The sequence below is a fragment of the Falco biarmicus genome, chromosome 3, assembly GCF_023638135.1.
Source record: "Falco biarmicus isolate bFalBia1 chromosome 3, bFalBia1.pri, whole genome shotgun sequence".
In the NCBI taxonomy this organism is placed as follows: Eukaryota; Metazoa; Chordata; class Aves; order Falconiformes; family Falconidae; genus Falco; species Falco biarmicus.
This window is the reverse complement of record NC_079290.1, coordinates 46262070-46286094: the sequence shown is the minus strand read 5'-3', so window position 1 is coordinate 46286094 and position 24025 is coordinate 46262070. Positions and strand designations below refer to the sequence as shown.

The window sequence follows — 24025 nt, the reverse complement described above, 5'->3', positions numbered from 1 at the left end:
AACTGAATAATCTCCTCATAACACCTTAATACTAATAACAAAATAAATTATCTGTTTAAATGGAACATTTAGTCTGCATTCAATTCAGTCTTGTCATGTTGACACTAGTAAGTTAATAAACAAGTGGGTATTAAATTAGAATATCGGAAAAATATACACTACTTGAATCATCTGAGGGGAAAATACATATTTTCTGTCATTTAAATTGTTAAAAATCTATTAGACAGTGATATCACAGCAAATACACAACTTCGATATGCTCTAATTCTGTGCAATTTATGAGATTTAAGCAAATATCAGCGAGAGTTTTAATTTGGATCTCCCAACAGCTAGACAGGATTATTGTGAGTGTAATAGTTTTATGTTCAAGTGGGATTCTGCTGTATTAAACTCTTTGTTAAACAAATCAGCCAAGCTCTCTCTCTGGAATTTTAATTTGCACCTTTGTAGATGACCAGTGTTTCACTTTTAATGTTTGATTATCAGCACGGACTTTAAAGAGGCAAGATCTTAGCACTTAATATGAGTTTTCCTTCATCTTCACTTGAGTGGAGCTATATTTTAGTCCAAAAAGGTTATTATTGCCTTTAGTTATGTATCTCCCAAGGCATATCATTTGCAGTAAAAAATTCTCTGTAAAAAATGTTGCCATGCTGTCAACTTAACTGAAGTCTGTTTTCTGTTAGACTGCCAATGTTTGCTATTGTGTTAACTGCAATAGCCCCCTCCGTCACCAACAGCAGTCAATAGCAGTGCTCTCAGCAGCATCACCAGAATCGGTCTGGACACAGAAATACAGGTCTAAAACTTCTATGACAAGGCAGCTCACTGCAAAACCCTTCAACTTTTTTAATGCTGTCTTACTCTGATTCCTTCCTGCCAGGTAGCTAGCACAAGAATGAGACATCTTATCTCATGCTGACTTATAGATTTGCTTTCTTACTCCAGTTCTAGTCCAAAATCTGAGAAACACTTCTAAGCCAAGAAGGACTCTCCATCCCCCTGGCTCACCAGACATTCTACTCAGCTGCCAGTCAGCGTGCAGACTGCATGCACATGACCTCATTTGCTTTGCTAACAAATGCAACAGTGGCTCCAGGCTGCACCAAGAACTCTGCACTCGTACAGATGGCAGGGCACTCGCAGCAGGTCGTGATCTACTAATTCACCACGCAGCAGCAGGGTTACAGTTGCTTCTCACCCAGGTGTTTGCATGGGAGTCAATGGAACTATTTTCACCAGTAAAGTGAGGTCTGAAGCCTTTTAAAAGATCTTTATTAAATAAGAACAATTTTGTCGCTGCCTTAAGTCTCACAAGGAAGACTAAAAGACTGTAAACTAATAATAATCACTTTAGTATTTGTATGTGCTACAAACCCAAAAAGTTAAGTTCTGGCTCCAAACAATTCTGTGTAGAAGCCTGTTTCGGTCTCATCCAGCCAGATGCATGTTCTAGATATTCAGGAATGGGCAGGTTTAACACTCTCTCTTCGGATCTCCCTTTGTCTCACATCCTGACCAGACAGTCCAATTCTCAGAACATACTGCCAATAAAAGATTAATCACAACTGATGTATTCCCCTCGCCTCAACGTTGGTTTCACCGTTCTGGCATTTTCCAAGAAAAAACCTTTTCTGCCAAAAATGTTCATCCATCTCTGGCTGCTACTGAATGCCTGGAGAGTCTCAGTGGAAAATTAAACATCTCCTCATTGTTGGATGGAAGCCTACAATGAATGTATTTTTAGCACAGAAACAAGTAGTGAATGCTAGGTATGAAAGTGCAACCACTTCTGACTTTCTCCATATGGAGCCATGGCTACCATACCGTGTGGGCAGAGACGGCAACTTATTTCACTCATGACGAATCCACGAGATCAGTTCCAACCCTCTCCCCTTTTATTCACCGCATATTGGCTAACAGGCTCAAACTTTCCTTCAAAGGTAAAATTTGTTTAAGTCCTAGCTAATGTCACTCTTAATTAGAAATGGGTAATGACATACCTTATATAAGATTTTATTCCCGACTTCAAAAGGAGCTACCTAGGTTTGTTTGGTGTCTTTACTTTGAAGAAAATGTCTTTTATTACTTATTTTAGTACAACACATTAAAATCAAATATCTCCTGTAGCAAAACGATTCAAGTCCCTGGAACTCAAATAATTTTCTAATAAAAAATGCATGAGACAAATAAATGCACTTTATGTTCCACAAGAAAAGGCAGTTTCAACAGGCTAATGCTCAGAGAAAATTCATTTTATCAACCAGCCATTTCATTCTTTGGTGCTGTTACAAGCTCCTCGCGGTTGCTAAGCAACCATAATTCATCGTACCTTTTAATGGATACTCTGCTACTGCTGAGAACATTAAGGTGAAGAGAATAAATGCCTTGGGTGAATCTTGAAATCTTTCATTATGCATGTCATTCTATTTCTGTAATGCTATAATGCTGAAATGTTTCAGTGGCAGGAAACTGAGTTGTGGTAATTGCATATTCCACTCATATATGTTTTGTAAGCAGAGCAGCACGTACTTGTCTAAAATGAGCTATTTCTAACATGACTGAAATTGGACTTTTCTACTTCTAAAGGTAGTAAATAAATCTGAGGGGAAAAAAAAGAATGAGTCTGGAGTAAAATGTCTTGAAATTTTCAGCAAGAGTGACAAAATCCTGTGGCATAAATTGAAAGTAATCAAACTGGCTTGATTGTAACACACAGCAGTATGTGAATGTATGGTACACAATTGAAAATGCAAAAAACACAATAAAGAAAGCATATATCCTCTGCAACTTCTATCTTTTAAAAACGTGTGACATTCAAAGACAGATACACGTATGCTAGATCAGGCACCTCCCTCTGTATTATTAAAACAAACCTCAGGTTTCAGCTGAATGCAAATGACAAATACTACGTACATTTTCCATCTCGTTGTTTAGGGCCTTTTCTCCTCTTGAGAAATACTTCCTTATACCAGCCAAGGGGGCACCGGTATGAACACAATTTCATGATTAGGTTTGTATTTTGCAAATAAATAGTAAAGACATAATAAGGTAAGACAGAGTGCTCAGAGCCTTTCAATGATGGATAGCACTACAAAATCCTAAGGTTTGTTTCTATTGGTTAAACCTGCATTTCCAATCCTGATTACCTTCTCTTTCACACCTGTGTGTACCAGGTGATGTGCTCTTAAAAAAGCAGCTATATGCAGAGAAGATGTGAACTAGTTTTTCCATGTTTTGAACATTAGATTCAGGTTTGTATTTAATTTATTTCAGCAAAAAATACAATTAGCTTTGCAGAGAAAGTGGTTACCTTTTTTTCTATGTACCTTTTAACTTCACTTTCCTCTTTACGTGTCTGGGCTTGTCATTGGAAAAACTAAGGGACAAGCAATATTTTCAGGTCTCCTCCTCAACCATTTACAGTGCTCCCCTACCAGAGGCTGGTGACCTCAAACTCATCCTGAAGCTGCACGGCAGTCATCCTGCGCTGTGCAGGGAGGACGAGTCAGAAAGCTTTTATTGTCCTATCTGCTTTGAAGTTGGACATGAAGGACAAAGTTGAACCTTTTGCTTATCCTATCAACTGTGGTTGAGGAGCAGTTTAAAACTTCCTTTGCTAATCTGCTATTTTCCTTACATGACTGCTGAATTGCTGAGTATTTTGGGGATACAATTCTTTCATCACATTGCTGGAAGCTGGAAGACCTCTTTCTCTAAGAAAACTTTTGAAAGCTGCTCCTTTGGATGTTGCATATATGCACGTAGATGAAGACATGAAACTCATGGGGTTGCCAGATGGAGCTGGAGACTTTGCATCAATCTACTCTGCAGTGACTGTGCTTGAACAGCACACGGGGAAAACAACACATAGTAGTAACAGGAAAGAAGGAAAGAGTTGAGGGGTACCAAACCAGGGACAACGCAAAATTAAAATAAAAGCATAAATACGTCAAATCAAATTATTTCGTTCCATTTTCTCTTCTTCTCAAGTATTCATAGAACTCCACTTTCCACCAAAAGAAAGCATACTTGACTTCTGTCTCCCCTCTTTTCCTCTCCTTCCCTCCTTATTCTTTATTTTGCCTACTACTAGTGACAAGAAACAAGAATGTATGCTTTATAACCACTGCCTGATTATTCTCCAGTAAAGACAATGTTGCCTTTCCTCAAACCGCTGTTTCCTCCAAAAATGTCCACCCGAGTAAATGGGTGAGATAGAGGAGCAGTAGCTTGTCTGTCTGATTTTCAAATACTGTTTCACACTGGTAAATGTAATTTGTTAATGCAAATCACTCATTCCCTTCGCTTCAAGCATCTGCTATGTACAGTTTCATTAGTGGAGTATGTGTGAACTTGAAGAATGGCTCAAAAATTGTGCCTCCTAATGATTCCTCTTGTTCTTTTCTGCTGTGTAGAGGGTAGTGATCCCACTGAGTAGCTACAGCCTGGAAAAGTCTTAGAAGGCAGAACACTGAACCACTTCTGACTTCATATTTTCCTACTTAGGTTATCAAAACTATGGGAACAAACAGTGGACTTTCACATGGGAATAACAGATGTGGAGTCTTCTTCTTCAAAGCCTTCCTGAAAAATATTTTGTCACATTTCCTGGAATCACTTGATCACATCTACAGAAAGATAGAGGGAAATCCAAGGCTTTTTGTCAACTTAAATTGGGGTAATGTCTTAGGTGCAGCAATATGATGAATGATGCTTCTTTCTTTCAAAAGCCGTATCACTTTCTCTGGAAACATTTAATTGTGAACAGATGCGTGATTATGGTTGATCAAACCTACAATTCCTAAAGTTAAGAAAATTTATGCTTAGGTAATTCCACATTTCTGCTGGTGCAAACCTGCTTTGGCCAATGTCCTGCAGTTTTAACAAGTATCAAAAGTAATATAATAAAAGAATGCAAATTTAATGTTTTAAGCTACATTGTGAAGTAGAGAAAGAGGATACTTAATATCGTTTATCAAAGTAGGAAGCAAATTGAGACCTAACCACTGGAAGGTCACAGCCAATAACATTTCTGCAAATAGAAATGGGTTGCAGAAGTATCAAATGCAAATTGCTGTTTGCTGGAGAATTTTAATAGAGTTCTACGTCACATTATAAAATGTTTAATTGTAACCCCATTTTAATAACACCATCTGATTAAATGAAAAGACTCCTTGCTGATTGCAATTACAATCTGTCAAACTGCATATTTATTTACAGTTTGGTTTCCTAAAACCATAAGATAAAAAAAGGAAACTATTCGGCTTGTCAGCAAACTATAATTATTGTGTATCCTTCTGTCAGTTTCTGCATAAAACTTTTGGTTCTAAAATGGATCTAATTATAACTACAACAACATTTTTATAAATGCCTGCTTTCCCTTCTTTCTCCTTTCCCTCCCTCCTTCACCAGTGAATTCTTTGTTACAAACTCATGAAGAAAAACTTCCTCCAAGTAAGCAACATTTGTTTCCCTATTTTATCTATTCTATCCTAAGTTATTGTTAGAATACAGAAGACTCTATTCAATGTAAATATTATTTATGGCAGTGCACCTTCCTAGCAGTGTACTCAAGCAAAGCCATGGGATTAGGACTCTATTGGTTTTTTTCTGCTTTGGCATTAATGTCTTGAATATCAGCTGAGAAACTCTTTCCAAGTATATCATGCAGCTCATCTTCTGCAAAGTCTATTTATAGTAATTTATAACCTTTCACAAGAAACAATTTGCCAGACAAACAAGAAATGAGTCCAAATGTCTGAACACTAGTGTATGTATCAACCAGTTACAGGAATTACATCTGAAAGAAAGGTCCACTAAATCATCCAGCCCATCTCCCAGCCAGTGGAGGATTTTCCCACATGTACATGTTCCAGAGCTTTAACACTACCTGGCAGACTATTCAAATGTCATTACAGGTTTTTTTTCCAACCTTCACCCATTACTTACTTTTACCCCATTACTTGCAGCGACATTCCTTAAGTACCATAAAGACTTATTCTTTCAGCCTAACTTTCTAAGTAATGGATGATGATAAATAAATATAATATTGAAAATATGCACATAAACAATTTCATAAAATAACACACTACAGTTGAACCTTCAAGAAGAGTTATTTTTCTCAGTGTAGATAATGGACTAATACAATCTGGATCATGATTACATGCTAATAAGATTTGGGAAAAGCTGATTATTTTTCTACTGTTTCTTAAATGGTCAAGTCAGTGTGAACCAAAACAGTCTGAGTCAATATACATCCTCTTGATTACTTCCTAGCTGTTCCATCAACATCTATTACCTATCATTCATTCTTAGATAACTATACGCTTAATAAATATAAATATATACATATATAAGCACATTTTTAAAAGAAAAATAAATAAGACACAACTGAAAAGATTAAATGGTCTGCATTAACCTCCACTGACTTCTGGGGTTTGTGTACACAGTGAAGTAGGTGAATTTTTAAGGTTGAGGACCTGTACACAGAGCTTGCCTGAGGAGTCTGTGCAGTTGCCATTAAAGGAATTCTCTAAAAAATAATGTAGACAAGCATCTGTCAGAAATGACAAACATATGGAGTATCCTGCTTTTGGGGAGATGACCTTTTAAAGTCCTCGCTTGGACTAGATTAAGGGAGGGACCTTAGGGTTCCTTCTGGACCAATTTCTGTAATTTGGTAAGTAACACAACATTAAGGCTGCACTGAGCCAGGATCCAAGAGGTTGGGCTACTCATGTAACTTTTTCTTGCAGCACAGCTTTGGTATGCTGTCTTTAATTATATTATAATCAAAATAATAAAAATTGTTTCAAAACCGCACATGAGATGATATTTCTTCTCTTCAGTCTTGTTACAGCTTGCACTAGTTTTCCAAATGTTACAAAGAAAACCATTTCAGAATTGTGATTGCAGACTGTGGATCATTATTGATCAAAAATCTAAATCTGCACATTTTATGAACAAATGAAAGCATCTGCTATAAAGCTATCCTCTGTTTCTGCTGAAACTCTGGGAAAGACCCTGCTAGAGTTGGACAGGATCAACATTAGGACAGAATATTTCTGAAAATCCCACTGAGGTTTTCATCCAGTCACAGAGCTCTGAATATGCAGTTCAGAGGCAGAGGCCATGAACAACAAAGTTAGTGCAACAATGCTGGCCCCAATTAAAATTACACAGGCCAGGCCCTGGGCAAAGAACTTTCCTTCCATGCGTTTTCCCCTCCCTGCATTCACGAAAGCTAATGGCAAATGAGAAGAAACATGCGTGCTATGCGACCGGCCCCTAAGGCCTGGGACCAGGAGCGTGGGGCAGTGGAGCATCAGACTCCGTGGTTGAAGAGATACTTCACTTCTCCCTAGAGCTGACTGCACTTCAAGGGCGGGTGAAACAATCCTCGCATCATTTCCATGGCTCTTAAATAAGTCTGCTGTATCAGTTCCAGGTTGCATGATAGCTTAAAGGTCTTGACTATCATTATATGCAATCACCGTAATTGCCTTATATTAGATGTGTAACACATGGCAGTTAATTCCTGCCTTTATTACATCTGAGGACTTCTGCTAGTTCTAATATTGGAAGTTGACTCTCACCACACTGCTGCCCACTTTTGTGTTGCTGATCACCACACATGAAATCAGGTCCTGGTAATACTTTTGTTATTATGGGTCCCACAATGTAGAGTCATCTTCCTCTCCCTTAAGATCTGTCTCTTTCAGCCTTTTTCATCTTGGGACTCATCTGTGTTTGTATATTGTGAATTACATTTTACTGGTTTTTTCAATAAAGTAAATGTCATTCTATTCTACAATATAGTACTTGACAGGTATGAGTGACTGACATTGCAAATATCTATTTGTACTGTTATTAGTACATTAGCATCTTAGCTAATTAGCGACTACAAAGCACTTCAAGATACAAGACTGCAGAAGAACAGAGTGCTGCTAGCATTATTTTTCAACTGCTGTGATTATTTTTTCTAGAAAAAAAACAACTTTTAAAAGTTTTGCCAGTGGTTATTTCACACTGTATACTTTCTGTCGGCCAACTTAAGCTGTACTTAATATCCAGATCAGCAGTAAGCCTATTGCACTAAACACTTTTTATGCTACTTCATAAGAAAGGGGAGTGTAATAACATTCATTAAACTGTGATCCCACACTTGAGTATTAGGGCGTGTGTAGGAAACTGAAGCTTAGTTACTGAGTTAATCTCTGAAACTCTTTATGTGTGAATGAAGGTAATCTTAAAGTATATTAGAAGGAAGTCCAATTTCTGAATAAAGTGTTGCATTCTCATCAAGGGCCTGATCCTGTAAATTCTCCACACAGAGGGCTTTTTTGCTAAAGAACAAGAACATCTAATTTCAAACTTTTTTTCAGCTTTGATCACTTGTTTAAGGATGAAGTGAAGGCACCTGTAGCCCAGTATCACCACTGTCAGGAAGTGGAATTTCAAATAAGGGATATGGAGTAACCTCATCTAGCCATCCGTTAGTTAGGCCATGTCTCAATTTAGCAACTAGGCTACTTCCTTTATTAACTCAAAAGAGCAACGGTGATATTATTAAAGTTACTGTAAGACACTGCAACCTCGTGTGTAACCCAGGGGTTTGCTAAAAAATTTCTATGATGCAGCCATTGCGGTATGCTTATTAGATCTCTTGCATCTATGTCAATGATTTGGCTTTAGTTTCAGTCTGTTTAACGTACAATGTGGATCCACAATCTGGGGGAAAGGGCGATGTTGCAGATGCTACATCCTGTCTTTTACATTCCCTTTCCAGCAGAGGGCTTCAATGATTAACAGTGATAAATACCTACATACCTATATACCTATATATTTATATATATGCACACCTACATATATTCATATATATAGGTATATATGTGTGTTCATGTATAAATGTGTATGTATGTATGTACCCTGAGCACTGCAGTCCCACATCATCTCCAGGTCAGGTCAGGCACACAGTGTGCCACGTGTGTACCACACCACCTGTAACATCTCCTTTGTCCCTTTTCCTTCCCTGCAGGTTGGTTGAAATAGGAATGCTGGCTACACAATGGTAATATGTAAGATAAACTGTAATCCCTTTGTTCAGTTGACTTTAGAAGGAAAGGGTTCATTTTTGTGGGTTTTGTAATTGAAGGATATGTACCAGCATGCCTTAGAGGTGTTCCCTGTTCCATAATGCTGCTTTGCTGCCACTGCATACTTTCAAGTCCTTTTTGTAACTGTATCCATCCATAACATGCACAGAAAATGAATTAAGAACATTCATTTTCATATCTTTATTGTCCAAATATAGAGGCAGCAGCATGTACCACATGCCATAAATGTAGGTCAAATATGAGTGAAGCTACAGAGATCCTAAGTTGTACACATATGGCTGAAGTACAGCATTACACTAGCAGCGGATGTTAAGGATTTACATGCTGTCCCTGGGGAAACCCAACACTGGAAAGGGCATTTACACAGACCTTGTCTAAATGAACAGGGGGAAAAACAGAGGGGCAGACAACAATCTAAAATGAATCTTCATGTTATTGAAAGGATCAGGGGAGGAGTAGACTCCTTTACACTTTAAGCATTTAATTGCATTGAGAAAGAACCAGGGACTAAAATAAGATACTAGTTATTTTTTACCGATGATCATTTCTCCAAATCTCAAAATGCTACCAAGTAGAATTTTTTCTTCCCTTCCTGCTGCAAAAAGCAGAAAACTCAGAGAGTGATACTTAAAGTTCTGTAAAACCATTAAAACAGACTAAAAGCCTGTGAAACTGTTAATTGGACCTTTCAAATTCCTTCAACTCAGAAAAACCAAAAAAGCCAGCAAAATGGGTTTTATCCCAAAGTGAATTAAAAATTTTCCTAAATATCTATGACTGTACATACACATGACTAGGCAAGGAGAATTCACACTCCATTCTATCAGGTGACACTGGTTTGAAACTCTGGGTTGCTGGTGTCCCAGCCTTCAGCAGAGTCATGTTAGCACACCTGAACTTCCAGCATGCAAATGGTAGCTTGAGTTGAGACAGTGCATGCCACAGTAGGACTGGCTTCGTCCAGACAAAATACCTTTCTACTCTCTGAACAAAATGGATTGAGATGATGAATGCAATACAAATCCATGATGGGTGTGCACTCTTCTCAACTGCTTTCAAGTTTCAAGGAATGCAAATGCATGCGTGTAAATAATGAAACAGGTGGAAGGAGAGGCCACTTCACCTGATGCACAAAACTCTCCCTTTCATCTGCCTTGTGGGCTTCTCCTTCCTTTTTGTCTTCACCAAAGCATCTTCACTGTTTTCAAGAAATACATTTCACTTTATTCCATCTACAGGCCTTAAGATCACTATGATTTTTTTTCCAAAGACTGAATCTTCAGAAACATTTCATTATCTTGCTGTTCTCGACAACTACATGCAATGTTAAAAGCAGCAGATTAAAGTCAACAATCTCTGCTGCTGAAAACCCTGAATTTCTGACATTTTCTGAGAGTTATGTTTTCTCTATTTGCATACTCTATTATCTGTTTTGTTTGACACTCAGCTATGATGCTGTTTATGCATTAATCACTCCTGTGAGTATTTCACATGCGAGGTGGTGTATAATCTACCACCCACAACTGAAAGCTTTCTCTCTGCACCACATTCATCATGCCTTAGCCTGAGCCTATCTGGTTAAAGTCTAAGAAACAATAATTAATACCACTACACATATTTTCTTTCTCACTTTTTTATGTAGCAAATAAATTCCTATCAGATGATAGTTAACTGCTGTGAAAGAAGTTCAGCAAAGCATTTTCTACAGAAGGCTGTTTTCAAAACTAAAATATGCTACCTTGTTATTTCCTCTTGAAATTATACTGAAGTTGTTTTCCTACTGAATTTGTGAAATACATGAGACACATGGAGTATCAACAACCACACTCAAATAAGCAGAATGCTGTATTTCCCAACTGACAGTAAATCAACAGCTGAATTGGCAATCTAAAAAATGAGACCTGGAATTATTCTAAAAAAGGGTTCTGGTCATTTGTGTACAAATATTTTCCTACAGTAATAAGCAAATATTTACTCGCTCTATCTAAGTTCATGAAAAACACTACCCACAAATACTTTCACAGTGATTCTAATACTAGCTGACGTCAAGAAGGTGGGTTCATTGATAGCCTGCCCCACAGGGTGCTTTCTTCCACTCTGCTGATTTTGTCTTGGGAGGGAAAAACTCTAGAGGTGTTACCAGCTGAGGTGCTACCAGTGATATTCCCCCTACATGTATGCATGGACTAATGTTTACTGCCAAGAAGCTCCAAGGGACAATGAGAGCCACGGGAAGGTTCTGATCCACCTGCTGTAGTGGGAAGGTCATTAGACCAGTCCCAGACAGTGCACATCTTTTTGAGAGATACCTCATCTTGATTTCAATCCTCAGGTACAGAGAACTAAGCACCTCCCATAGTACATAATGTAAATGCTAAATCTCTATCCCTGTTAAAAATGCATGCTTTGTTTCAAATCTAACTTTATACAGGTGTAATTTCTAGACATCAGATATTTTAATGCTTTTTTGTAACATGGTGAAGAGCCTTCTGCTAGCAGATATGCAATTTGCAGGTTTTTAAAAATCCTTGATCAAGTTCCACCTTAATCAGCTCTTCTACCTATGCTTTCTGTTGTCTTTCTGACAAAAGAGTGGAGCAGACATTGGAAATAAGGAAAGATAAACATGATGTCCCAGAGTCCTTGATGGAATAAATCATGTTAGTTCTACTGAAGACAATAAAGTTATGCCAACTGACATGAGCTGAAGATTTGGCTGTGTATCCCCATGGTTAGACTGTTTGACAAAACATACATTAACTATTGTAACCTTTTGCCACACAAAGCTTATTTCAGAGAAAATCCATCTTGTAATATATGTGGGTTTAAAAAAAAATAAAAAAGGGGGGGAAAAAAGATATCCTGTAAGAATACAAAGTTGCTTAATAAGATAAAAAAAATAAATACTTTAACACAAGATGTTCCATGACCTTAGCTTTATTATTTGGTGGTTCTGATGGCAATAACTCACTGCAATAAAATTTGGGGTAGCAGCAGGTCTGTGTAGCATAACAGTAAATTTTGATGTAAACTGAAGACCAGAGCCTGGTAATGAGGCACAAATGTGAAGTATTCACCAGAGACTAAAAGTGTCTTCTAACACTGGCATGCAATACAAGCTAGAAAAAAGTACCCAAGTATGATTCAAATCTCAACATTTAAGTTAGAAGGGGAAAATCTTTTGTGTTGTTATGGAAGTTATTCATCTTGTTCATCAGAAATAAAAAAATTTCTGTTTGACTCAGTAGTTTGAACTAACACCTAAAGGTGCCAAAAAAAATAAACCATATAGGTCAGCCTCAAGATGAGTCATGAATACTGAATTTAAACTAATATGTATGAAACTGGTAAAATAAAATCTCTTAAATACATCCCAGCTACAACAACAATAACAACAAGCTCTTGTACTGGATTTATTAGCAAATGTACTGCGAATAAGAAATACTAGCTTCATTCTACCTGAGATGAATAATGAAAAAAAAAAAGTAGCTGTCTGCTTTCTTCCCAGTTATACAGTGCCACATTTTGTTTAAGATATTACTCTCTCATGGGCTGCATAACTAAAAAATAAAATTCATGAAAAAGTGTAATGCAATTGTTTGGGTTTTGATGAATTGGGGCATAACGTTAAATAATTATTCATTGCTCTTCTTCTTCTGTCAAAGTGTGCAAAAATCCCCCAACAACCCACCCAAAATTTTTATTGCTTTTTTTAATGTATATAAGGACATGGCCCATTGTGTGCATTTTATTTTAAACTAATGCTTCTATTATTCCATATCTGAATAATTATAGCTGACATCATCTACTCTTCCGTGTCCTAGAAGATCTTTAGCTCTAGTCCACTCTTACATATTTTATGCATTACATGAAATAGAATACCCCAAGATTTTGAAAATATTTATTTTAAAAACAGCAATGAAATTGTCTGTAATCACATTTTCTGCTCTGCTTTGAAAGCAGTATTATTCAATATGCCAGTGGTCTTTTCCATAAAAGCAACATATTAGAAATTCATGCTGCTCTAATACATCTGAATTCATTGATGTACTGCACTCCCTATAGACCTAAAGAAACATTTTTGCTTCATTTTCATATGTCCTGCACATTACCTACTGATGTGGTGGTTGTCAAAACAGTTGTACAGTAGCCTTTGAATTCAAAGTGTGCCTTGACTGTATACTAAAAATGACAATAAGCTTAAGTATATACATTATGCTGGCTTTTGTTGCCAGCACAAGAGCATTTGGGAAATAAATCCCCTGATTTTATTGCCTTTTAACATCTTTTCCACTTTAAACTTCAAACCCAGAAATTTGAAGCATTTCAAGAAACTAAAAATCTTTTATTTCATTCTTGTAAATTTTCTATAGTGTACCATCATAAGCCACATTTTCAGAAAGGTCAGCACAAGATTATAAATGAAAGCATTCAAAAATAGGGGTTTTTTTCCCCTATGTAAAAACAGCACTGTGGTTTTTAACCCTGGTTTCTTGGAGAAAAAAGCAATCATCTATAGGATATACTAAAGAAGCTGAAATGTCTGTAATTTTGTTGATGCCATGAACACACAGTAAATCTCATTTTATAGAATACATCCAAAAACATTTTTACAGATAAACATATATTCTCATAGGGATGGTGTATACATGCATTTCTTTGCAAATGTTAGAAAGGTATTTCTTGCAGTCCTTGGAGTATTTCAGGAAAATTCATGCAAAGAGAAAAGTGCTGGCAGGTCAAGCCCCAGCTGGAACTGTACCAAACCTACACAGGGCTACCTTGAACTGTAGTAAATCAGGAAGTGATCCCTATTCCATTATATAGGAGCAAACATGCCTACAGGACCATGAGTACATTTTCATTAAACAGCTCTATCTATATCTAATTGGATCCACTGAAGTAGGAATAGAAGTCATGTTCATATTAAAGGAGGACTTTAGAGAGCTCCTACAACTGGCTGACCATGCTGGGCTGGACTGTGTGTTCACACCACCATGTGTCACATTCTGCACAAATTCTGTAGACTCCTGAACCCTCAATATCCAGATGTAATGAGCATCTAAAGAAATCTGTATGTGACAGCATGGTATAAAATAGTGTACGTGTGTATGTCTGTATATGCCTGTATGTCATCTAAGCAAATAAGAGAAACACACAAACATAGAAGTCAAAACATGAACTGACAGCAGAATAATAAGAAAGAGAAATTTTAGTGAAAATTTTTTTTAAGTAGTGGGGGTGCAATAGAAGTCCAATCAATTAAAAAAACTTCAAAGGCTAATTCCAAATTTAAGTACTAGACACAGTAAATGGCAACAGGAAATTTTCATCTCCCAGCACTGTAAAATTTTTCAGAAAGAATTCCCACAGTGTAAAAAATCTGTAAGAAGCTGATCCCTAATAAGAATTCACTGAGCTCGTAGCGGGCTCTTATTGTGTGTGTTTAAGCACCTCCACAGAGGAGAATTCTTACAGAGCTCGGGGCAAATCCTGCAATCCTTACTCAAAGGGATTTCATCTGCAGCTTGGAGGGAGTGCTGCACAGTATGAAACCAGGACTTCTAATGGGGGGAGATTTGAAGGAGTTTTAGGAGGTCTACATCCTCAATTTTCAATCTGTCCAAAATCATATAAATCCTCATCTCAAAACACCTGGTAGGTGAGATGAAAGAAAAATGCTATACTCAGTGTACAAACTATTTTCTGACTTTGTTCCTGAGCTCACCGTGTTTTCTTTCTCTCATTTGGCTGGCATTAATTAATGCTTTTTCTATAAAACACCAACTGAAAACCAATCACTAGTTCTAACAGAGATAAAAAGAAAGGTATTATTGCTAAAATACCAACATGGGTTAAAAACTGGTTAGAAGGAAGTATCTTGAAAGTAAAAAAAAAAAAAGATCAAATTCAATCAGAGGCACATCTCATTGCAGCTGAATTTGTCCCAATATAAGTAAAATTTGCTGAAGATGTGAAATTAATTAGAGACAGAGAACAGCCAACAGATTCATTTCTAAGAATAATTTTTCTAAAAATACTCATTAATGCCCTGAAAAATGAGGCGAGATACGTGGTTTCCAAATACACTAAGCAGTAGCTGATACACCAGAAATTATATGGCACCAAGGGTTTAGACAGATTAGAGAAACTTATACATTATGTTCTATGTGAGGCAATATAAAAGTGATTTAGGCAAGTACTTGTTAAATGGATCAGTTTGATGAGATAGTAAAAAGGAAACTTAGAGATGAGTAATAACAAGAGAAAAGAGTCATACTGAAGAAAAAATGTAAAAGGTTCTGGATTATAAAGAAGACCTTCAAAGCCAAGTAAAGAGTGCTAACTCTACAAAATCCTCTGTCTCTTCATCAATGGAAAGCAAAAAGGACAATGGGGCCATTCTATTCACTGAAAAAGTTACTGAATTCACTGAAGAGTTAAATTATCTGCCTCAAGTTAATTTTTCTCAAGTTATCGAATTCAAATCAGTGGAACTATACTGCCAAACAGTGTTTGAACTGTACAAAATCATGGTGTTAACATCCTAACAGTTGTACTAACATGAGATGTAGCTTAATCCCCTTGACAGACAAGACAGCTTGAGTTAAAACTATTGCTAGTTAAGAGGCCCTCTTGTGTGCAAAGGGCATGCAAGTTAGGGATAACACTTGACTTAGCCCACGATGCTTCAAGGATCATGCTTTATTTATTGAAAAATTCTCAGAAATGACTGTTAAAATTTACTGCATATTTTCTTGATGTCTGATTTTCATTTTTTCTGATCATTAAGTCCCAATAGCAAAATTACCTAGTTATATCATTCAGCTTTTTTGTATTTGCCCTCGATACAATAATTCACTGTGATGCTCTACAAATTCTCAAGGCCCTTTGTTCAGAGCTTGTTGCAAGAGGTTAATGTGGAACATCAGAGCTTAAAAGAATGCATAGTTTTGAGCCATAGTCATGGCTCAAAAGAGGTCAATTCAATGAAATACTGCGTGTCTTGACTGGAGTGTCAAACATCTCTCTTACTTTTTCAAGTCCTACTTATAGCTCTGATTCTCAGAACCCCACACAAGATTTAGCTCGTGCTCTTTAATACATGCCATCAGCTTTGTAGAAATGCAAGCAAAATTAAAAACATTTCCATGATGTATATTTATATTTCTCTATGAAAATCTGCCTCTCCCCCTCTCCTCCCAATACTGAACATAACCCTGGGGTCAGATTCTGACCTCAAACACAAAGCGTGCAACATCCTAGTAAATCAATAACAACTAAGCAGCACATAAGAAGCCAAGAGTAGCCCCCCTGCAGTACAGCTCATTGGACATCCTCAGAGGGAATTCAGAGCTCCTCAATATCAAGGCAGCTTTATTTTAATTAAATTGCAATGAAGCCCTGTGACAAGGCAGATTTTTGTTGTAAACTGTTTTCCAGACACCACAGCCCCTGTCTGTGAGGTTGTTAGTTTGAGTGGCTGATGGGGAGCTGAGCCTAGACCCCTCAGCCCCCAAACCTCCACATGCTACCTCAGCTCCCAGGCTCACCGCAACCGTATTATTATTATTATTTATTATTATTATTATTATTATTATTATTGGTAATGTGATGGGGAGCTAACAAGCTGGAAACCTAAACAGCCTTGGTCCCTAAGCACAGAGCTGGGACACAGGGCCTTAAGCCTCTGATCCTTTGGTGAGAAGCTCAGACCCTTGGATTGACAGATCCTTAACTTTGTCTGTCTGGATCTGCAGTTCCTGGGCAGCCCATCTAGCAGAGTGCCTGAAGTCCAGTGAGTGCCACACAATACTGGGTCCACCCTCTTCCATGGGTTTTTGAACTCTTTGTCTTAGAATTGTACATCTAGTGAAATAATCTTTTCTGGAGCTGCTGTGCAAGAAGTATACTAATTATCTGTAGAGCCCACTTGAAAATGTAACATGTAAAGTAGCTCTGCAGTTGTTGCGAGCAATTTAACATTCAAAGAAGTGATTTATAATATCAGGCTTCCCAAGATTACGACCATAATGACTATCTGACAGACTTTAGAAGCAAATCGTCCAGTCATTTCAATTAGATTCTGGCTGGCTAAGGACTGGGAACTGTAAAAAGGCTATAAGATTTGGCCTAGAATCAGAAATAACATTTGCTGTTTTCCAAACGTGCAGTAAACAAGGAAGGAGATATTAAATTTTTGTACATCTCTCAGCACATGCAAATGAGAATGGAAAGAGCCTCGTCAGACAAACACAGAACAACAGCCATCTGGACCCAAACCCTGCTCCAGCGGAAGTCAAAGCCTTGAGCCTCCTTTTGTCATGATCTACATCTGTGTAAAGTGGGAGTAATTCTACTCAGGGTGGTGGGTAACATTCTTGTTTTGAGGAACTCAGCTGTAACCCCCCCACTGCCTCTGCTGGGGGCAGGATATGACATGGGAGTGTGATGTAAAATTCAGAGTCAGGCCAGCTTGCTCCATGACTTGGGTGGTGCAAGTGCTGGTCCCTCAGAGGATTTCAAACAGGTCTGTATTTTCAAAATTTCACAACTTAAAGCAGAACAAAAGGGAAAGATTAAAAATGCTTACCACAGAGAGGGAGTTGGAAAGCAGTGTCCCATCTTGGCCAAGCATGTTGGAAACTGTAATTTCAGGTAGATCCATGTTTTGTGGGTGGAATGGAAGGAGGCCGTTGTGGTTCATGGGATGACACAGAGAGTGGTACCCAGACTCTAACTCGTTCAAGTGCACCAAGGAGTGGTCAGGCAATGATGGAGGAGTTATAGGAGGTATGTTAAAATCTTCACTTTCAAGACTTGGGCCAGGAAAAGACTGGAAAAAAAACCAAAACACAAGCAAGCAGAAAGTGCTATGAAAATCATATGAATACTGGTCAAGAATGATAATAAAACTCATAAAATAAACAAGAAGAGACCAACTCACATACTTCTAAGCAGGAGCTTCAATTTAACAAAAAGAATATTTTAAACACCTATGTATTATAACAATGGATTTTCACCATTATGTATGGAAGAAAAATTGCCTCTAAGGCATAAGAATCTCTGATAGTTTCACAGCTTCCATTAGAATGATTTTTTTAAAGAAGCTGAATTCAAATAGATTTCAAGGGTTCTATTAAAATTTTCCAAGAGTGTTCATCTAGCTGAATACTTTTTTCATAGGAACTGTGGAAAAAGGAAGGCAATTTACAAAATTAACATTGGCTCAAAGTCATTCATAAGACTCCCTGCTACTCCTATCAAGAATTATATAGTGAAGAAGAAAGATACTGCTTTTAGGCTTACAGGAGAACCATACATTTGTTCTGCTACAAAGAAAAACCAATAAATACAGAAACAGTACATACTTTGTGTTTATAAAAATACATTTATGGTGTCTCAACACCACTGATTTTTTCTTTCTTAATCTATAAACGCAATGATACATAGATTTTGTCAGTCATCTAAATGAGTTACTCCACAAAGCAACTGTTTAGTCTTTTGTTGTCCACTGCCATTAAACCATCCAACTCAATCTGATCCAAGGAAAAGCCACAGGCAAAGTCAGAGCAACACACCAAGGTGGATAATTGCTATTATTTGTCTACATTCCTTGTACAGCAAGTAGGCTCATTTGGAGGATAGAGGTGGGTATACTTATATTTCTTAAAGGAGAAAAGGTGAGCAGGATTAGAGACATGATCCAAATCAAGAGTTAAAGGGATCACTTGCAGTGGTTCAGCCTGAAAGCCTGCTCTGCTTTTCTGAGAACAGCCACAGTTCTCATCTCCTTTGCAAGTGATCAGTCTTTGCATATCCCACACCCGCAGTCACAAGGTTTATAGCACAGAGACTACTTCCACCCTTCCTGCCCTTCTGCAGCAACGCAGCCCTGCTCTGAGTGCTGCCTCTATTACTTCTGGAAAAGCAACGATTTAAATACATTCTGCTCCCACAAAGTATCTTCAGAAAAGATTAAAATGGATGCACAGTTTCAAAGAGCAGTTATTAGAAGAAAATGTTTTCCCCAATACGAGTTTGTAAATGGAGGACAGTATGGTATATGAATTCATGCAGAAGGACAAGAGAAGAATCAATGGCCAATTATAAACAAAGGGGTTCTTCATTAGTCATTATAGTAACAATGTCCTCCTGATGCCTGAGGTTACTCTCCTCTGTACGAGCATGGATATAAAAACTTAAATGAGACCAACAACAAACAGTGTTACATGTTTTCGATGAGCTGCTCAACACAGAAGAACCTACTGTAGTGCACATTGCCATAGTTTTGGTTGCTTTGTTTCCCAACAAGGTTTACACCTGTGTTGCCAGTGTCTTGGTATGAAATAGAACAGGAAGGCTAGACTGCAAAGGCTAAAGTAAAATCCCAAAGAATGAAAACAGCAGAACAGGGAGAGGAAAAGGTCTGGCAGTGTCATCACCAGCCTTATGTGTGAGGACTTTTGATTCTTCCACTGTTTTCCAGCTGTGTTTCTCACCTCCAGCAGAGGAGTTTACTCTCCCCTGGCCCCTGCCCTCTCCTTCATGGGAACTTGGTGTGAGTGTGCTGCCATTCGTGAGTCGTATTTGCCCCTGCTTTTAGAAGCCATGACACAGCCACCAGTGGAGACATCTCCAAGGGAGGAAATACAGTAAAAAAAGACCCTCACTAAATGGTGAGGAGACTTACACATGACAAAGAGAAAACATGGTATTTATTCAACCACAAATGTATATACTGTGTAAAAACAAATAAAAGTATTATGGACACTTTATAGTGCCCTCAAACTACGGCCCGTGGGCCAGATACGGCCCCCCAGGGTCCTCAATCCGGCCCCCAGTATTTACAGACCCCCCGCTGGGGGTTGGGGGGGAAACCAAGCAGCCGCAGATGACTGCCTGCCACTGCATCCGCGCGCCGGCCCCCTGGTTAAAACGTTTGAGGACCCCTGGTGTATACGCTATTTGCTAATTACTATTATATGAAACCAATCAACGATGAAAAGAAAGGTGTCTGTAGTGAACTTAAAGTCTAATACCACAATAACAAAGCAGCGAGGGACAGAAATGAAGGAAGGGCCAACACCCTTAATGCTCTTCTGGCCCAGTGCTATCCCACACAGGTGCAGTTGGATTTGGTTACCGTCATTGTGGTGAGCTTAGATCCAGGTAACCTACAGCTACCAGGAGGGCTTCATGAGCTGTGAAAAGAGGACACTTTGTGTGCAACACTATCTTTTCTACTGTCCCCAAAAGCTGATGGCCTCAAAAGAATTTTGTATCCCATGATTTTGCAGGTACAAAGAAGTGTTAACATCTGGGTTTTTTCTCTCTCGCTGTCCTACACTGAAAATACCTTGTGCTGCATGTTTGCTCAACCAAGATGTCTCATCACCTTCTAGAGGAGGAAGAGAGATCTGCCCCGCTGTTTTTAAGCAAGACTAACACAAGAGTCTACAGCATTCTCTCACCACTTCTTTAACAAGAAGAAGCGACTTCAACTTACGTTTGCTACTAAAAGCAAATATTCCTAAACCAAATACTGACAGGCTGGGTGTGCCTGCACCGATAATATTGGAGGCATTCAGGAAATCTGCTTAATTGCACACACCCTTTTTGCATGCCATGTGTCAATAGTCCAGGTTTTACTTTAGTTAGGCTTTGATTTGCTGTGTTTCAAATGTGTCTTTAACTAGTAACACTTCAAAAAACGGTGGAAGCAACTGAACTGCCATTAGGACACTAACTGCGCTTATTAAAAAAGAAGTAAAACACTAGTAGCATAAAACTCCATAACCCCAGTTGCATCATGTGTAACTGTATAATAATATTATATGTATTATATGGGCTAAGAATTTTAAATAGACAGTTGCTTTCTGATTACTTTTAAAAAAAAATCACACCATGATTATTGCTTGCAAACCAGTTTGAGTGTACTTGATCCTACATCACCTACCACACCACTGTCCACTACACTTGCATAAGCTTCTTAAAGTTGTGGGAGTAGTGTAGCAAAGGTGATAACGCACCAAAACAACAAAACACTTGTTCTTCCTATAATGTTTTTTCTTTTATTTTCTTTTTTCTTTTTTCTTTTTTTTTTTTTTTTTTTTTTTTGAGATGTAAACTGTTGTACTACAGAATCCAAGACATATGTTAACAGTATGGGCAGGTATTTGAAAGTATCTGAAGAGCACCTTATTCACCTAACATTTTCAGCTGGTTTGGTATTTCCATACTTAATATGTGTGTATTTAACACATACTTACATAACTTCCTTAGGGAAGTTACTTCAGCAGGAACATGACAGTACTGTGGTTTGTCTTGTCCGGCAACATGGTTCAGATGCTTGTAATGACTTGGCACACCGGCACGTCAGAAACCAAAAGTCCTATATACTTTTGGAGCAAACTCAACATACCCCAGAGACAAGGCTGTTGCAACTGCGTGTGGAGGGAAGGAGTAAGGAACAGGACGTATGCTTGTCCCACCAATAGCAGCTACAAGATTCAAACAACCGCTCCTACTCCTCTGCCACCTCTCCCCTTGCCATTGGGAAAGCCTTCTTATGGAACCATCTGGAGTCCCTCTGACGCAACTGAGTCAATGCTGGCCACAGGCTTTCCTGGAATGTCGTATTGTTACCCTCTTCCCCAAAAGGACATTTCAGGGAACTCCAGCACAAGGACAGGCTCAAGGCTTTCCCTTGCAGTGAGAAGTCCAACTCCCAAGACACTCATAATCCTGTCCCAACCCCTGGGCTTTCTTAGAGCATCTTTTCTTCCAGCCCAAGCCATTTTATCTGGAATTTTTAATGAAAGGAGTTATCTACCATCAAAAGCATTTGGGAAAGCTACATACCCTGTATCCAATTACAATTCATAAGTACAGATCATAATATTAATAATAAATGGTGGCCTGTAGCTTCAGTTTTGTTAGGTTTTTCTTTGGGGGTGGGGAGAAAGATTAGGGGTTTTGCACCTCCCATCCCCCCAAGGTTTTTTTCCTTCATAGTTGCCTTTATTATCAGAAGGACTTTCTCTATTCAGAAAGACACAGAATAGCTCCTTTTCATTCTACTGGTCACAGAAATACTAGCAAGCTCGCCTTTTCACTTTTGCATCAAAAAAGAGTAGCAGTAAATGCTTTATTTACTTTACTACAGAGCTACTAGGAACTTTGCCAGTGGTTTCGCTTTCATCTCATGACTGTGGGAGTGGATGAGGCGTTTATCAGCTCTTCAGTTTAGGGGAACTTGCTGGACCTTTATTACATTCCAGAGAGAAAGCCCTCTGCAAAGTAACACCATTAAACCCACTGCATAGCACTGAACAGACACAGACTTCAATTTTAATTTACTATTAAGAGGATTTTTATTACACCTGTATTTATTACAAACAGATTTCAGATTATTTTGGATGGGAGCTACACAGTGGGAACCTCAGAACTAAGCATCCTTAAACTTGTGCTCTTTACAGACAGGAAACTATGAAAAAGGTTTTTAAATCAAAGATGCCTTCCCAAATCTAAAGGACAATATTCTATGTTTCTGGTTATCTATTTGTGATATTTCTGCCTGAAATTATGGAAACTTCATAAAGCAGATGATTTTTGAGACGCCCACTCTGAGATCAAGAGACCTTATTATCTATGCCACCTTAGCCCATAATTTTACGAGAAAAGCTTGCCAGGATAAAATGATACAAACACTTAACTTTGATTCACTGTCAACCCAAGTCCAAGCTTTTGTTCCTGGACAATGACCTTGTTGGTCCCCTTCAATTTATCTTTTATGCCACTTAGCCTGGCCAAATCCAGCAATAAGCTATGAAGGGGGGCAAAATGGTGTATGTATGTGTGTATACATCAAAAGTCAGTTATTTACTTTATCAACATGTAACTCAAATTAGAGATAAGCATCCTGCTGCACCAATAACACACACACACACACACACAAATATCTAGCATTTATTCTCCAGAAACTCAGATACTCGTTGCTACCAGAAAAATAAGGGAAATTCTTGCACAACCTGCTGCATAAGAATTGAGGAAAAAGGAGTAAGGAGAAAGAAGGAAATAAAAATAAAGCCCCTGTGCTTAAGTACTTTACAGTGATGACTGCATAGTGGCCAGAAAAACTTACTTATGTTTCAAAATAATTTTAATAGAACTAAAAAGTAATCGGAGCAGGGAAACCAAAGGAGATACCTCAAACAGACTGACCACAAGAGGCAGCAAGCTTTCAAATATCCAAGGTAAATCCCTCTGGAAAGAGCAGAACTGTTACTGTACGACAGTACAGAAGACAACATGCATTAAGTAAGTCTAATTTGTGTGCTCAGTGGTTATGTCAGTCACCATGCATATACCCACCAGACTCTGGTATTAGCAACAGTTCCTTAAAAATTGGGAATTTGCCTATAGATATTTAATTTAAATGAAATGAATGGCACTGTCAACTATGTAGAGCGTGTCTTAATTTTTCATTTGCACCAAGGCTCTGCATCTGAACTATGGAAAGATGCCAGTTTTTAAAAGATAGATGCTTCAGGCTGTCTCCTCTTCTATTATTGAACACATTGTTACATAACTGAAACACTTACGAATCGAGAACAATGTTAAAACAATGAGCTTGGAAGAGGAAAAACAGCAACATACCTCACACACATTTGAAAGTTAGGATAATATATTTGACAGCAGATATTTCTAGGAGTTTTAATGGGATCAACCTTATCTCTAGCTTCTATACAGAGGACCTTCAGAAGCAAGTGTTTTTCAGCTTCTTTTGTCTCTGAATGAACAAGGCTTGATAGCTTGAGACTATAATGCATTACTGTGGAAACCTTCGGTCTGTTACATAAATCATCTTAACACTCAGCAAGAATTGTCCAACAGTGCCATTG

At 38.1% G+C, this 24025-nt stretch overlaps 1 protein-coding gene across 5 annotated transcripts in view; it reads right to left on the bottom strand.

Moving 5' to 3' along the window:
* TOX (thymocyte selection associated high mobility group box) overlaps positions 1 to 24025 on the bottom strand; it is a 224796-nt gene that overhangs the window by 75290 nt on the left and 125481 nt on the right. For all 5 annotated transcript variants that reach the window (XM_056331987.1, XM_056331990.1, XM_056331986.1 and 2 more), the window contains exon 3: positions 17713 to 17955. In XM_056331987.1, the coding sequence (XP_056187962.1) occupies positions 17713 to 17955 (243 nt within the window). The remainder of the gene's footprint in view (positions 1 to 17712; positions 17956 to 24025) is intronic.